Source organism: Hemibagrus wyckioides, linkage group LG12, assembly GCF_019097595.1.
Source record: "Hemibagrus wyckioides isolate EC202008001 linkage group LG12, SWU_Hwy_1.0, whole genome shotgun sequence".
Classification (NCBI taxonomy): Eukaryota; Metazoa; Chordata; class Actinopteri; order Siluriformes; family Bagridae; genus Hemibagrus; species Hemibagrus wyckioides.
The window spans coordinates 6,208,070-6,226,049 of record NC_080721.1 but is presented as its reverse complement, the minus strand read 5'-3'; the positions used below and the strand labels follow the sequence as shown (position 1 = coordinate 6,226,049).

Below are 17,980 nucleotides of genomic sequence, written 5' to 3'. Positions count from 1 at the left end.
GTGTGTATGTGAGTGTGTATGAGAGTGTGTATGAGAGTGTGCATGAGAGTGTGTATGTGAGTGTGTGAGTGTATATGTGAGTGTATATGTGAGTGTATATGAGTGTGTATGTGAGTGTATATGAGAGTGTGTATGTGTGTGAGTGTGTATGAGAGTGTGTATGAGAGTGTATATGTGAGTGTGTATGTGAGTGTGTATGTGAATGTGTAGGAGAGTGTGTATGAGAGTGTGTATGTGAGTGTGTATGTGAGTGTGTATGTGAATGTGTAGGAGAGTGTGTATGTGAGTGTGTATGAGAGTGTGTATGTGAGTGTGTATGAGAGTGTGTATGAGAGTGTGTATGTGAGTGTATATGTGAGTGTGTATGAGAGTGTGTATGTGTGTATGAGAGTGTGTATGTGAGTGTGTATGAGAGTGTGTATGTGAGTGTGTATGTGAGTGTGTATGTGAGTGTGTATGTGAGTGTGTATGTGAGTGTGTATGAGAGTGTGTATGTGAGTGTGTATGAGAGTGTGTATGTGAGTGTGTATGAGAGTGTGTATGTGTGTATGAGAGTGTGTATGTGAGTGTGTATGTGAGTGTGTATGTGAGTGTGTATGTGAGTGTGTATGTGAGTGTGTAGGAGAGTGTGTATGTGAGTGTGTATGTGAGTGTGTATGAGAGTGTGTATGTGAGTGTGTATGTGAGTGTGTATGTGAGTGTGTATGAGTGTGTGTATGTGAGTGTGTATGAGAGTGTTTGAGAGTTTGTATGTAAGTGTGTATGAGAGTGTGTATGAGAGTGTGTATGTGAGTGTGTGCATGTGAGTGTGTGCATGTGAGTGTGTATGTGAGTGTGTATGAGTGTGTGTATGAGAGCGTGTGAGTGTTTATGTGAGTGTGTATGTGAGTGTATATGTGAGTGTGTATGTGAGTGTGTATGTGAGTGTATATGTGAGTGTGTATGTGTGTATGAGAGTGTGTATGAGAGTGTGTATGTGAGTGTGTATGTGAGTGTGTATGTGAGTGTGCATGAGAGTGTGCATGAGAGTGTGTATGTGAGTGTGTATGTGAGTGTGTATGAGAGTGTGTATGTGAGTGTGTATGAGAGTGTGTATGTGAGTGTGTATGTGAGTGTGTATGTGAATGTGTAGGAGAGTGTGTATGAGTGTATATGTGAGTGTGTATGAGTGTATATGTGAGTGTGTATGTGAGTGTGTATGAGAGTGTGTATGTGAGTGTGTATGAGAGTGTATATGTGAGTGTGTATGAGTGTATATGTGAGTGTGTATGTGAGTGTGTATGAGAGTGTGTATGAGAGTGTGTATGAGTGTGTATGTGAGTGTATATGAGAGTGTGTATGAGAGTGTGTATGTGTATATGAGAGTGTGTATATGAGTGTGTATGAGAGTGTGTATGTGAGTGTGTATGTGAGTGTGTATGTGAGTGTGTATGAGAGTGTGTATGAGAGTGTGTATGTGAGTGTGTATGTGAGTGTATATGAGAGTGTGTATGTGTGTATGAGAGTGTGTGTATGAGTGTGTATGTGAGTGTGTATGAGTGTGTGTATGAGTGTGTGTATGAGAGTGTATATGTGAGTGTGTATGAGTGTGTATGAGAGTGTATATGAGAGTGTGTATGTGAGTGTGTATGTGAGTGTATATGAGAGTGTGTATGTGTGTATGAGAGTGTGTGTATGAGTGTGTATGTGAGTGTGTATGAGAGTGTGTATGTGAGTGTGTATGAGAGTGTGTATGAGAGTGTGTATGTGAGTGTGTATGAGAGTGTGTATGAGAGTGTGTATGTGAGTGTGTATGTGAGTGTGTATGTGAGTGTATATGAGAGTGTGTATGTGTGTATGAGAGTGTGTATATGAGTGTGTATGTGAGTGTGTATGAGAGTGTGTATGAGAGTGTGTATGAGAGTGTGTATGTGAGTGTGTATGAGAGTGTGTATGTGAGTGTGTATGAGAGTGTGTATGAGAGTGTGTATGTGAGTGTGTATGAGAGTGTGTATGTGTGTATGAGAGTGTGTGTATGAGTGTGTATGTGAGTGTGTATGAGAGTGTGTATGTGAGTGTGTATGTGAGTGTGTATGTGAGTGTGTATGAGAGTGTGTATGAGAGTGTGTATGTGAGTGTGTATGTGAGTGTGTATGTGAGTGTATATGAGAGTGTGTATGTGTGTATGAGAGTGTGTATATGAGTGTGTATGTGAGTGTGTATGAGAGTGTGTATGTGAGTGTGTATGAGAGTGTGTATGTGAGTGTGTATGTGAGTGTGTATGTGAGTGTGTATGTGAGTGTGTATGAGAGTGTGTATGAGAGTGTGTATGTGAGTGTATATGAGAGTGTGTATGTGTGTATGAGAGTGTGTGTATGAGTGTGTATGTGAGTGTGTATGAGTGTGTGTATGAGTGTGTGTATGAGAGTGTATATGTGAGTGTGTATGAGTGTGTATGAGAGTGTATATGAGAGTGTGTATGTGAGTGTGTATGTGAGTGTGTATGAGTGTGTGTATGAGTGTGTGTATGAGAGTGTATATGTGAGTGTGTATGAGTGTGTATGAGAGTGTATATGAGAGTGTGTATGTGAGTGTGTATGTGAGTGTATATGAGAGTGTGTATGTGTGTATGAGAGTGTGTGTATGAGTGTGTATGTGAGTGTGTATGAGAGTGTGTATGTGAGTGTGTATGAGAGTGTGTATGAGAGTGTGTATGTGAGTGTGTATGAGAGTGTGTATGAGAGTGTGTATGTGAGTGTGTATGTGAGTGTGTATGTGAGTGTATATGAGAGTGTGTATGTGTGTATGAGAGTGTGTATATGAGTGTGTATGTGAGTGTGTATGAGAGTGTGTATGTGAGTGTGTATGAGAGTGTGTATGAGAGTGTGTATGAGAGAGTGTATGAGAGTGTGTATGAGAGTGTGTATGAGAGAGTGTATGAGAGTGTGTATGAGAGTGTGTATGTGAGTGTGTATGAGAGTGTGTATGAGAGTGTGTATGTGAGTGTGTATGAGAGTGTATATGTGAGTGTATATGTGAGTGTATATGTGAGTGTGTATGAGTGTGTATGAGAGTGTGTATGAGAGTGTATATGTGAGTGTGTATGAGAGTGTGTATGTAAGTGTGTATGAGAGTGTGTATGAGAGTGTGTATGAGTGTGTATATGAGTGTGTATATGTGAGTGTGTATGAGAGTGTGTATGAGTGTGTGTATGAGTGTGTATATGAGTGTGTATATGTGAGTGTGTATGAGAGTGTGTATGAGTGTGTGTATGAGTGTGTATATGAGTGTGTATATGTGAGTGTGTATGAGAGTGTGTATGAGAGTGTGTATGAGTGTGTATATGAGTGTGTATATGTGAGTGTGTATGAGAGTGTGTATGAGTGTGTGTATGAGTGTGTATATGAGTGTGTATATGTGAGTGTGTATGAGAGTGTGTATGAGAGTGTGTATGAGTGTGTATATGTGAGTGTGTATGAGAGTGTGTATGAGTGTGTGTATGAGTGTGTATATGTGAGTGTGTATGAGAGTGTGTATGAGTGTGTGTATGAGTGTGTATATGAGTGTGTATATGTGAGTGTGTATGAGAGTGTGTATATGTGAGTGTGTATGAGAGTGTGTATGAGAGTGTGTATGAGAGTGTGTATGAGTGTGTATATGAGTGTGTATATGTGAGTGTGTATGAGTGTGTATATGAGTGTGTATATGTGAGTGTGTATGAGAGTGTGTATGAGAGTGTATATGTGAGTGTGTATGAGAGTGTGTATGAGTGTGTGTATGAGTGTGTATATGAGTGTGTATATGTGAGTGTGTATGAGAGTGTGTATGAGAGTGTGTATGAGAGTGTGTATGAGTGTGTATATGTGAGTGTGTATGAGAGTGTGTATGAGAGTGTGTATGAGTGTGTATATGAGTGTGTATATGTGAGTGTGTATGAGAGTGTGTATGAGAGTGTGTATGAGAGTGTGTATGTGAGTGTGTATGAGAGTGTGTATGAGAGTGTATATGTGAGTGTGTATGAGAGTGTGTATGAGAGTGTGTGTGTGTATGAGAGTGTGTATGAGTGTGTATATGAGTGTGTATATGTGAGTGTGTATGAGAGTGTGTATGAGTGTGTGTATGAGTGTGTATATGAGTGTGTATATGTGAGTGTGTATGAGAGTGTGTATGAGAGTGTGTATGAGTGTGTATATGTGAGTGTGTATGAGAGTGTGTATGAGTGTGTGTATGAGTGTGTATATGTGAGTGTGTATGAGAGTGTGTATGAGTGTGTGTATGAGTGTGTATATGAGTGTGTATATGTGAGTGTGTATGAGAGTGTGTATATGTGAGTGTGTATGAGAGTGTGTATGAGAGTGTGTATGAGAGTGTGTATGAGTGTGTATATGAGTGTGTATATGTGAGTGTGTATGAGAGTGTGTATGAGAGTGTGTATGAGAGTGTGTATGAGAGTGTGTATGAGAGTGTGTATGTGAGTGTGTATGAGAGTGTGTATGAGTGTGTGTATGAGTGTGTGTATGAGTGTGTATATGTGAGTGTGTATGAGAGTGTGTATGAGAGTGTGTATGAGAGTGTGTATGTGAGTGTGTATGAGAGTGTGTATGAGAGTGTATATGTGAGTGTGTATGAGAGTGTGTATGAGAGTGTGTGTGTGTATGAGAGTGTGTATATGAGTGTGTATATGTGAGTGTGTATGAGTGTGTATATGTGAGTGTGTATGAGAGTGTGTATGAGTGTGTATATGTGAGTGTGTATGAGAGTGTGTATGAGTGTGTGTATGAGTGTGTATATGTGAGTGTGTATGAGTGTGTATATGTGAGTGTGTATGAGAGTGTGTATGAGTGTGTGTATGAGTGTGTATATGTGAGTGTGTATGAGAGTGTGTATGAGTGTGTGTATGAGTGTGTATATGAGTGTGTATATGTGAGTGTGTATGAGAGTGTGTATGAGAGTGTGTATGAGAGTGTGTATGAGTGTGTATATGAGTGTGTATATGTGAGTGTGTATGAGAGTGTGTATGAGAGTGTGTATGAGAGTGTGTATGAGTGTGTATATGAGTGTGTATATGTGAGTGTGTATGAGAGTGTGTATGAGTGTGTGTATGAGTGTGTATATGAGTGTGTATATGAGTGTGTATATGTGAGTGTGTATGAGAGTGTGTATGAGAGTGTGTATGAGAGTGTGTATGAGTGTGTATATGAGTGTGTATATGTGAGTGTGTATGAGAGTGTGTATGAGTGTGTGTATGAGTGTGTGTATGAGTGTGTGTATGAGTGTGTATATGAGTGTGTATATGTGAGTGTGTATGAGAGTGTGTATGAGAGTGTGTATGAGAGTGTGTATGAGAGTGTGTATGAGAGAATAATTGTGTATGTGTATGAGCCTTTTCCTCTGACTGTGTTATGCTGTTCTGTGATGCAGCATGAGCACTAGGCTTCAGGTGTCTCGAGGGAAGGACATGTTAGCCTTCACCCTCCCCAGGCGGTAGCTCTGTGAATGAGACGGCTAGCCTGAGGGGGAGGGGGGTGGAGTGTTATATTGTTTACTCCAGTGTCACATGCAACTGACCAGCGGATACTGTATCTACAGAGATCAAGCTGTGCTCCATATTTCTCCTACAGCTGCCCTTTGAGCCATCCCGGTGGTGTTTGGGGTCTGAGCAACCTCAAAAAGCTTAGAAACACTGTGACTCATCCTGACACATCTTTACTCAAGTCCCTGAAGCCAGCCTCTTTCTAAAGACACACACACACACACACACACTCACATACACACTCACATACACACTCACATACACACTCTCATACACACTCTCATACACACTCTCATACACACTCTCATACACACTCTCATACACACTCTCATACACACACACACACACACCTGCAGTCACAACAGACCTGTCTTTATTTTTTACCCCGAAACATTTCTATTTGTTTGTCATTTAGATTTTATTGCTTGCTTTTTAAATATATATCCTCTGTACTTTACGTCAATACAATAAAATAATGTACATCATGATGTATTATGTCACCATCCACTTTTCTGAGATATTGCTGTTACTCTGATAGCTTTTCTAAAAAAAAATATTTACGGCTAAGATTAGTTACATTTTTGTATTTCAATTTACAGAGGTTAAATAAAAATATGATAAACAGTTTAATACAAATCCTACATACACTATATTGGCAAAAGTTTTGGGACACCCTTCCAAATCATTGAATTCAGGTGTTGTTTTTCAGGGGTTGGTCTCACCCACTTAGTTCCAGTGAAAGGAACTCTTAATGCTTCAGCTTCATACCAAGACGTTTTGGACAATTTCATGCTCCCAACTTTGTGGGAACAGTTTGGGGATGACCCCTTCCTGTTCCAACATGACTGTGCACCAGTGCACAAAACAAGGTAAATCCATAAAGACATGGATGAACGAGTTTGGTGTGGAGTCCTGACCTCAGCCTGCTAGGGATGAATTAGAGTGGAGACTGAGAGCCAGACCTTCTCGTCCAACATCAGTGCCAGACCTCACAAATGCACTTCTAAAGGAATGGTCAAAAATTCCCATAAGCACACTCCGAAAACTTGTGGAAAGCCTTTCCATAAGAGTTGAAGCTGTTATAGCTGTGAAGAACTCCATATTACATTCATGTGCATGTTAAGGCAGAAGTCCCAGTTTTGGTCTGGCTCACAGTCTCCACTCTAATTCATCCCAAAGGTGTTCCATCAGGTTGAGGTCTGGACTCTGTGCAGACCAGTTAGGTTCCTCCACACCAAACTCTCTCATCCATGTCTTTATGGACATGCATTGTGCATTGGTGTGCAGTCATTTTGGGACAGGAAGGGGTCATCCCCAAACTGTTCCCACAAAGTTGGGAGTATTAAAATTGTCCAAAATGTCTTGGTATGAAGCTGAAGCATTGAGTTCCTTTCACTGGAACTAAGGGCCCGAGCCCAATCACTGAAAAACAACACCTGAATTCAATGATTTGGAGGGGTGTCCCAAAACTTTGCGATATAGTGTATCATAATAAATACTGAAAATCTAGCTATTAAAAAAAAATGTATTCACTGCTAGGATATATAACAAGGCATGGCTTTTTAGTCACTGCTACATGCGCACTGGCAAGATCGCTCAGCTTGTGGCCATGTAAGTGAGAATGAGAAGGTCAGAGATAATAGTTAATCACCTTCAGAGGCTTACGAGGAATAGGGAATGGCAAAACGGTGAGAAAACTTACAGTCAGCAGCAGTGAAGTTGGGCAGAGAGTCGTAGCTCTTCTCGCTGTTCATAATGTCCTGGAAATGGGAGTGAACACTGTCAGAAACTTTAACTACTTAAATCATTCTTGACTGTTAAGTCCCGAGTATTAGTGAAGAAGAAACATTTCTTTCACGGCCCGCAAAATAAATAGAACCTTCTCCTTCATTTCATTCAGCATACATGAACCTGATAAAAAAAAAAAATATGCGGGATAAAATTATTGTGTATGTGCGAAGTGCTATTTAAGCCCATCCATAAGTGCTATCCAAGTCACCTGGTGTATGAACCTAGAAAAAGGGAAAGGTCTTGAGAGGATATTTATGTTAAATGATTGTATGATTTCACGTCAAGTGAAGAAGCAAGACAATTTCAGTCATCATGAAGTAAAAATAACTACAGCAAAGTAGAGTCATTATTACACTGTTATAAGTGCATCTACTACATAACGTTAAAAATAAATGACTCAAAAAATTCCAACGTGAAAAAATCTCAGCTGTTAGAGTAATATTTATTATCGCTCAGGCTGAACTGGCCACCTCGAGACTTAAGCCTACATTCATACTGCTGCTGATTTATTTATAAATCAACATGTGGATTGTTACCTACTTCGTCATCCATTATTTCTCAATTTTCACTCAAAGGACATTATTCAATATTGTTCCCAGGGTTAGGTCCGAGCTGGGAAATAACGCTTTTAAGTTTAACACTAGTTGAGCAAAGCTTACTGTACTTCTTCACTTGTCTGAATTTATGGCTCTTGTCAATAACTTTGCGATATTTGATTGTATAGTACTGTATTTTCAATTTCCATTTTAGGTTTCTTTCCCCTCTTGTTTTTGTTTTGTTGTTGTTTTCAATATATTAATTGTGTCTTTTGCTGCCTTCTCGGTCAAACAGAGATTTCAATCTTAGTCACTTTTTGTATCCTGGTTGAACTGTTTAACAAATAACTGCTGCATAAGCAATGCATAAGCAGAATAACCTGAATGTCAGCAGATATACAGCTAGTCCTTTTTACAGAATAAAATTCAGACCGCAAACATTAACACAAGCTGCTATTCACCAGTACACTGGCGATTCATTCCTCCAGCTTATCCAACCTTTCCATTCAATATAAACGAATTAATTATTTTATTGTCACAAGTCTGATATAAAATCAGTCTGTTGGCTTTCAGTGTGAGACCTGTGTTTTCCCCTCTGTTGGATAACCTTACACAGAATTTTAGTGGTTGAAGATAAACACCTTCAAATGTTAGATGCTTATGAACAAGTGACTGGCGAATCTCTGGCGATCCAATTTTTTTGTTTATTGTTTATTGTTTACGAACCCCACAGTGGGCAGAAATCCATTTTTCAGATGCTAGCGAAGAGTTCATGATCAGTAAAAAGATAAAACCTAACCAGTGATTTCTCAACTCAAATAAATGGTTGGAACAGACAGATATCCTTCAGACTTCAGATATCCTTCTATCTCCCAGCACTTTACTCAAAGCCTGATCATTCAATCTAGAAGTTAATGAACAGGGCTATTAGATCTAGTGTAAGATATCAAAAATCACTTACTCATGCACTGGTCACTCCCTGTAGCGTTACCAAACAATTCAACCATAGTAGCAATGAAAAAGCACCGTACAGTTACAATATATACTGAATGATAAAAATTTAACCAACATAGATTTCGTAGATTTTCATAGATTGCTTCACAGATTTTTAACAACTGGTATTTCCTTAAAACTTTACTCTTTAATTACTCTTTCTTAAAACCTTACTCTGCAAATATGATAAAAGGATCTGTGGGATGGAGTTTAAACATAAATTCAGATTGGAATGTCTAAAGTCAAAGCGCTTTAAGGTGACTAGCATTGAGGTATAATATAAAACGCAGGTCCTGAACATCGCATCCTGAATTTTTTAGTTCGTTTATTGTTGTTGTTGGTGTTTTAGTTGTTTTTATTGTTTTAGGCAACAATAGTAAGGTTTTATTTATAAAAGGGTGACAGGTCATACTTATATTTTTTATCCATTTAGGGTCACAATTTATACATTTCCTATCACTCACATTATAACAGCCATATTACCAACCTCTTTATTCTAGTCTTGACATAATTTTAATATATAAACCTACTGTAGCAAGTAGAAGCTCCTCTATCCTGAAGACTTCTTAGTACAGTAAATGTTAATTCACAGTTTTACTGCCACTCAATGCTAAACAATACTTTTAAGACTTTTAAAAAATAAAGTAATAAATAAATCTGTTTATGTGGAGCGTCCGCCATCCGAGTCCCTGTGTAAGTGTTTACTATAGAACCGATGATGTATTAGAACGAGCGCATTACAATATCCCTGTGAGACTTCTTGTAGCTTTTTGTAGTAAAGTACTTCTAATTTCTAATATGAATCACTTTAAATGTTGTAGTTCTGAACGTTTCTGAATTATAATCGTACTATCTGCTGTCACCCTGATGAGGATGGGTTCCCTTTTGAGTATCTCGAGGTTTTTTCCCCGAGTTTTTCCTTCTCAGTGTTGCCTCCAGCTTGCTCTTTGGAGATACATTTATCATTTTATATCCTGAATTTATATACTGCTTTGTGCTTTTGCTGCAGACATTTAATTAAACTGAATTAAGATTTATTTAAAGGGATAAAATCCATGTACTTATCAGTATGTACACTGGCAGACGTTATCCACAGTGACTTGAATTTATCTCATTCATACAACTGAGCAACTGAGGGTTAAGGGTCTTGTCTTGGGATTTGAACTCACAACTGTCCAATCAGCAGTCCAACATCTACTACTTCCTAATGATTTATTATCATTTATTACATATCATGTACTTAAAAATATAAAAATATCATAAAATCGTAAAAATATGATAAACAGTTTATTACAAATCCTACATACACTATTTTGCCAAAAGTTTTGGGACACCCCCCCAAATGACTGAATTCAGGTGTTGTTTTTCAGGGGTTGGGCTCGGCCGCTTAGTTCCAGTGAAAGGAACTCTTAATGCTTCAGCTTCATACCAAGACATTTTGGACAGGGTTAGAGCGGAGACTGTGAGCCAGGCCCAAGTTGGGACGTCTGCCTTTACATGCACATGAATTTAACATGGAGTCGGCCCACTCTTTACAGCTATAACAGCTTCGGCTGGCTTTCCAATAGGTTTAGGAGTGTGTTTATGGAAATTTTTGACCATTCCTCTAGAAATACATTTGTGAGGTCAGGTATTGATGTTGGACGAGAAGGTCTGGCTCACAGTCTCTGCTCTAATTCATCCCAAAGGTGTTCTACCAGGTTGAGGTCAGGATTCTGTGCAGGCCAGTCAAGTTTCTCAACACCAAACTCGCTCATCCATGTCTTTATGGACCTTGCTTTGTGCACTGGTGTGCAGTCATGTTGGAACAGGAAGGGGTCATCCCCAAACTGTTCCCACAAAGTTGGGAGCATGAAATTGTCCAAAATGTCTTGATATGCTGAAGCATTAAGAGTTCCTTTCACTGGAACTAAAGGGCCGAGCCCAACACCTGAAAAACAACACCTGAAACAAAACATTTGTCAATATAGTGTATATTGAGATGTAGGATACGTACAATGTTATTATTGTAGACACTTTAAATTTAGATTTTGCAATATTCCCTGAAGCTCAAGACATTTGTTGAAGCACGGTTCTTTCCGTGAGGCCAACTTCAAGTGATCGTGTCTTGAGTTCAAAGTCTATCCTGGACGTTGCCCCAGTTAAATCTATACACTAGCTAGCAATAATCTCCAGAAACACAGCACTGCTCTGGAGTTATATTAGGTGTGGAATGGCATAAAAAATTCATACTTGATAATAACTCTACAGGCCAGTATCACAGTTTCCACTTACAACGTTTCACTTCAGGTATTATAATATAACACTCCCCTGGAAGCTGGAGAAAGGATCACTAAGGATCTGTCTTTCATCAGAACGACGTAGAAATGCTGTTTTCTCCAATTTCTTTATCTATCTTACAAGGAAGTAATGTTTTTGTCAGAGAAAACCGTTATGATCACTTCCTTAACTCTGTATGGCTACAGCCTGAAGATTTCTCAGTCATAGCAGGGTTAGAGAGCACTCGCTGAGAACCTGATGGCCAGCCCAAGGCAACCTTATGGACTGACAGATTTTCAGCTCGCACTGTTGTGCGACTTTAGACCGCGATGTGTGGGAGAAGTAGTTCTATTTGCGAGTGCGAATTCAGCGTCTGACAACTTTAATAAACTTTAATCTCACGAGCTCATCCTACGTAGATCTATTACTTCGTCTTACGACAGACGGCTACGCTGTTTACTGTGTTGCTTATGGATTTGGCTGGACTTCTGATGTGCGATCCTCTCCTCTGATCTTTCTATCAGAAAATGATCTGCTCTCACCATGTTCCACAGATTGCAAAACCATTTGTTTGGTGTGTTAACTAAAAGCATTGAGTACACTTTGTAACAGGATACCATAACAACATATGAAATACTAATGCTCTCTGTTTTTTTATACCAGTCAAAGATGGACTATCTATCTATCTATCTATCTATCTATCTATCTATCTATCTATCTATCTATCTATCTATCTATCTATCTATCAGGCTAGTGAATAAAAACATTCCCCTCTTCCTGCTATTGAGTTTCACGGAATATAACGTTTTATTTGATATTTATATTTACACAGAATGCACTCGATATGGTGTAACTAGAGCACATGTTACTCGCTGCAAATCCTACCACCTGTTGCACTACATCCATCAGCTTTTAATAGCAGTTACTTCTTAGATTGCACAGAAGTTGGAAAAAAATCAAGACAACTCGTAAAAATTTATTTCATGCCAAGTAGGACAAGAAAACACCACAGGTCATAGACAAACGTTGACTGAGTGCAAGCGTGCCGTGCTGCATTGCTGTGACACATTCAAACTGTCCCTTACACAGCTAATCATCCGTATTAGCAATAGCAATAGCCAGTAGCAATAGCCTTTATTTGTCACATATACATTACACAGTGAAATTCTTTCTTCGCATATCCCATCCTTGGAGGTTGGGGTCAGAGCCATCATACAGCACCCCTGGAGCAGAGAGGGTTAAAGGCCTTGCTCAAGGGCCCAACAGTAGCAACTTGGCGGTGCTGAGGCTTGAACCCCCGATCAATGACCCAGAGCCTTAACCACTTAAGCTAAGCCACTAGCTAACTGCAAGACTTTATTACATTAGGGATCATATTTTAGTCAAAGAGACTGGACACCATAGAGCTTTTACATGCCCTGTGAGATGGCTAATGAATTTATGACTGGTCTACTCTTGCCAATAATGTTACACTGGTGTAATGAGACGCGATTTTAGAAAAACGCCAGTGTTACTGTCTGAACATTACATTAGAGACTTAATCTCCGCACATGTAGTGAAGTGATTAATGGACTTTAATGGAGTTTTTCCACTCCAGCTGGGGCAAATCATGTCTTGAGGAAGAGCTCACTTTGTCATGCTGGAACAGGTTTGGGCTTCTTAGTTCCAGTGAAGAATAATTAAAAGTTATAGCATATGATTTCTATACAAGCGTGTGCTTCTAAATTACCACATATAAGTGTAATGGTCAGATTTAAATGTAGATTTAAAAAAAGTGTATATTAAAACTGTATAGACTATTTATCTACACAGATCAGTTTGCAAAACTTTGGTTTGCATGTCTTGACTGGTTCAGTGATCTAAACACGGACTTATGGAGTTTAGCTGCTTGAATAGATTGATATAGTACTGTACTGTATGTCAGAGGTTCTCATCCTTTTACGACATAGCATTGTACACATTGCCCACAAATTCCTATACAGATTACACACTTCCCAAACACCATTGTTTCACAGTAGGGCCAGATGTCTCTGATGGCATTTCCACCAGAGACGGTTTGTCACGAAACATTTACAAACCACACCCAGCATGTTTTCTTAGCTAAACATACTTAGTAAAGTGCAACCATTCAGGTGGGATGTCTTACTATTGTAGAAATCTACACAACGTCACGCTTTCTCTTTCAGTATTACTCTTCCTAATATTGTGTTGGTCCCCCTTTTGCTGCCCGTCGAGGCATGGACTCCACTAGATCCCCGAAGGTGTGCTGTGGTATCCGGAACCAAGATCTTAGCAGCAGATCCTTTAAATCCTGTAAGTTGTGAGGTGGGGCCTCCATGCATCGGACTTGTTTGTCCAGCACATCCCAGCGATGCTTGATTGGATCGAGATCTGGGGAATTTGGAGGCAAAGTCAACACCTGAAATGTGCTTTGTGGCACGGTGCATTATCCTGCTGAAAGAGACCAAAGCCATCAGGGAATACCATTTCCATGAAAGTGTGTAACATGGTCTGCAACATTGCTTAGGTAGGTGGTACGTGTCAAAGTAACATCCACATGGATGGCAGGACCCAAGGTTTCCCAGCAGAACATTGCCCAAAGCAGGACGCTTCCTCTGCCGACTTGCCTTCTTCCCATAGTGCATCCTGGTGCTATGTGTTCCCCTGGTAAGTGATGCACGCGCACCCGGCCATCCACATGATGTAAAAGAAAACGTGATTCATCAGACCAGGCCACCATCTTCCATTGCTCCGTGGTCCAGTTCTGATGCTCACGTGTCCACTGTTGGTGTACAGTGTACTGTGTATTCTGACACCTTTCTATCAGAACCAGCATTAACTTCTTCAGCAATTCCAGCAACAGTAGATCATCTATTGGATCAATGTGCCTCAATGAGCCTTGGCTACCCATGACCCTGTCGCCGGTTCACCACTGTTCCTTCCTTGGACCACTTTTGATAGATACTGACCACTGCAGACCGGGAACACCCCACAAGAGCTGCAGTTTTGGAGATGCTCTGATCCAGTCTTCTAGCCATCACAATTTGGCCCTTCGTCAAACTCGCTCAAATCCTTACGATTGTCCATTTTTCCTGCTTCTAACACATCAACTCTGAGGACAAAATGTTCACTTGCTGCCTAATATATCCCACCCACTAACAGGTGCCATGATGAGGAGATCATCACTTCATCTGTCAGTGCTTATAATGTTATGTCTGACTGACCTGTGCTGTCCCAGGACATCTTTCTGACACTCTTACTCCTGCATACTGTATCTCATCGCTCCTACTATCAAGTATCCCCAACAAGAAGTGCGTGTGGATTCTTCTTCATGCCATCTCAGGGAGTTTGTCCTTGCCACTCTCGCTTACTCATAAGTGCCTCAAATGTTTGAGAACTTTGCTCGTTGTTTTACATTATAACACAATTAGTGCGTGTTCCTATGCAAATTAGTTGCTTAAGGTTACAGACATCCACCTTCTGAAGCCCATCTTACATAAATACTGTTTCTATGCAATTATAAATATTCAGTATATAATAACTTTTCATTTTATATCTGAAAAGTTTCATATATCTTATAATAACTTATAAGAAACTGTGCTATTTTTTTTTTTTTTACACCTCACTGTAAAAGAGCTACGCCTCTTCTGATCATGGGCTCACTTCTCAAGGTATAACTGAAGTGATAACTCACTGCTGCGGTACTGCTAAAGTCTTCTCCCTCTGCAGAGGAAGATAAGATCTACAAGAGAGAAAATTCTCTAACTATCTGGACTCCATGGCTTCTTTGTGAACCTGCAACATACTGCACATTGTTTAAAAAAAAAAACCCATAGAAATGTGTCGCACCAACCGTTCATTAGATACCACATTAATAATTAGGATGTCACAATGAAGGACAATCATTCACCAAAAGCACGTCTGTATACTGACTAATCGTCATCTGACTAGAAAGGAACGAGTGGGCGCAGTATCACTTTCTTCGGAATTATAAACACACGTGTAAATGATAGCAACCATAATGTGAAAAGACAGCAATCAGATGCTGGATACTGCAGGCATGAGCTCCTGGATTTCCAGCTTCTCTGAATGCCAAAGCGACAAGATGATAATGGAATAAAAAAAACGACCGGGATAAAATCTCTAAACTGGGAGGCACTCTGTATTTTCACTCTAGCCTTTTTTAGTACTTTTCTTCTCCTGGTTTTAGGAGCAAATAGGAAAAGGAATCATAACCGATCTCACAATTCTGTGCTGGAAAGCAAAGGTGCAATCAAACAAAATGAAGATATTTCTGTATAGACGTACGGAATGAACCATGACAAGGTGTGCTTGTATAGGAAAAATAATACCAGCAGGGTGGTGTGATGTGAACCGAACCAAAACAGAGTTACTCTCATTCTTTTCTAATTACACTAGGTGTTTTATTGCTCTTCTATCACAGTATTTTTCACATATTAAAATCTGTAATGCTTTAATGGACAACGGTGTGCTTTCTAACTGATAATAGTCACGTTTACGGCTGAGAAATATTCATAAACAGTTCTCATCAGTTTCTCTCTCTCTCTCTCTGAGGTTAATACGATTAAAACAAACTGCAGATTTTCCTGCTAGACTGCTCCAAAGCTCTGACACTGGAGACTCATTCCATGTTATATTATGTTATGTAAGCACATCCTTATGGAAGATGTCTCAATGATGTATAGGTTTAATCTTTGTTAAATAACAACATAAATCCGTTTTTATTAGATTTCGATTATTTGCCGTACGAGTCCATGCGGATGAGCCGTTACTATAGAAACAATAGGGAGTGAGAGCGAGTATGTTGAAATAAAACCTGATGGTTGAAATAAGGGCTAAAAGCACACTGTACCTCCATGATGCTGATGTAGTAGGAGAAGGGAGTGACCCGCAGCCCTTTAACCATGATGTCGGACAGATGGTACGGGTACAGCATCAGGTGCTCACGGCTGTACTTCAGCAGCTCCTCGTAGTAGTTCCGCTCATCCTTCTTCACGTGCCTGACTGTCATGGGTAAATACATGGCGTGTTTTTAAAATGACAACTAAATAACCAGCATTCATGATGATACTGCGCTTATTCTCTATCACAGCCAGCAATATGCTATAGTCACATGCTCTGATGCGCTCTTACCCAGGTTATTGCGGAACCGCAGCTGGTTTCGTATGCTGTACAGCAAGACCTGCTTGTCATACTCCCTCTGTGAGTTTCCAAGACTCTGCAAATGGAGGAAAGTAAATAAATAAATGTAAGGATCTCTACAACTCAACAGTCAGCATGTTCCTGGGTTTCCAGCAGTGTTCCTGGGTTCGATCTGTGTCTGCGTAGAGTTCTGTATGTTCTCCATGCTCCTTTCATGTTCTCCAGCTTCCTACCTCCCAAAAACATGGTGGATCGGTGACACTAAATTGCCACTAGGTGCACATGTGGGTGTGTGAGCATAGTACCCTGGGTTTGACTATGTTCCCAGGATTCTTATCCACCATAACCCTGACCGAAGCACTTACTGAAAAGGAAGGAATGAATGAAGAATGAAAAGAAAGTTGTGCGTGACAATTTATGGATATTAAAGATCACACCATATTGCGCAAAGACTAAATAACTCGTTGTCCATAATCCAAATCGAGTTGATTTCAGGACTTCTCAGGGTTTTCCGGTTTCCTCCAACTTCCTCCCAGAAGCATGCACGTAGATGAACTGGCCACGTTTGATGCGAACGTATTCCCGCCTCGTCCACTGTGTTCCCGGGACAGGGGTCAGATTCAGGGTGAAGCGCTTAATAAAGATGAAAGAATGAAATCTTCAGACAAAAAGTGATCACGGGTTAGAAATAACTTATCTCTAACCTACATCACTTAACTTCTGTTGAAGAGTCCAGACAGATCTGTGTGATGATAAGTAATTGGCGATCAAATAAGTAAAAGATCTGTCCTGGACTCTTAGTACAGCTGGAAAAATCTGACCCAGGCTAATGTTTACACTAAACCCTTACTTGGACCTTCTCCCAACACTTATTGGACGGGTTTAAGGTTTTAGATGTGGGCATGCTGCAGGGTTGTTATTGCAATCTGCACTGGGCTGCACAGCAATAGGATGCTCCGGATGCACGAGAAGGAGAGAATTACACTGATACTGATGATGATGATGATGATGATGATGATGAGAGTCGTTCATTCTCAGTGGACAGCTGTCTTAATGAATGACATTCCCGGTGGCTGATCAAGAGCGGATGTGTTCGAGGTCACAGCGTGTTATTTTCCAGATGTTTACCTGCTTGACATTGGCTGGCAGCTTGTTCCACGGATAATTTTGCCTGATGTGAAATTCCACGTCTGTGTTCATCGCTGTATCCGCTGTTATTGCAGCTAAAATGGCCAGCAGCGGGTTTCCGGGTAAGTCCGAGCCGACTGTACCCTCCCGACCCTTACGACAAAATTCAAGATCTAACAAATAAATATATGTATTTTACTCTTTTCAGTATGATTGAGCCGACGTTCCTCAATGTCCACTTCCTTGTCGTATTTTTTAAGCAGCCCCTTTTCGTCATGCGTCCACCTACAGTCGTCACTTCCGCTAAGCGCCTGACGAACCGGTTGGAACAATAGGGCCGAGCTGCAAACGACTGTCTGTTAGTCGCGTAGTGCACTACCTAGGGCGTTAAAAACTGTTGTCTCGTACCCTAGATAGGGCGCGTTGATGTAAAGTCAGGTGCCATTTGGGATGGGACCGCCGTTAAGAATGAATGAGCGCCTGGTTTCTGCTGATAAGGAGACAACATGAGAAGGTTGACGTTCACGAGCAGTCTTAAAGGCATGTACAAAAAAAACAAAAACAACAGTCTTATATGTGCTTTCTTCAGTATGCATTC

The 17,980-nt window shown here is 40.2% G+C and overlaps 1 protein-coding gene across 2 annotated transcripts in view; it reads right to left on the bottom strand.

Moving 5' to 3' along the window:
- The window catches only part of fam91a1 (family with sequence similarity 91 member A1), a 43,678-nt gene extending 26,015 nt beyond the window's left edge, over window positions 1-17,663 (bottom strand). Inside the window, exons 1-4 of one of the 2 annotated variants that reach the window (XM_058404896.1) lie at window positions 17,383-17,663; window positions 16,246-16,330; window positions 15,965-16,116; window positions 7,215-7,272 (exon numbers count right to left, since the gene is read on the bottom strand). In XM_058404896.1, the coding sequence (XP_058260879.1) occupies window positions 7,215-7,272; window positions 15,965-16,116; window positions 16,246-16,330; window positions 17,383-17,454 (367 nt within the window). In that variant the 5' untranslated portion in view covers window positions 17,455-17,663. The remainder of the gene's footprint in view (window positions 1-7,214; window positions 7,273-15,964; window positions 16,117-16,245; window positions 16,331-17,382) is intronic. The other variant, XM_058404895.1, reaches the window with a different exon arrangement.
- Window positions 17,664-17,980: the final 317 nt, after the last annotated feature.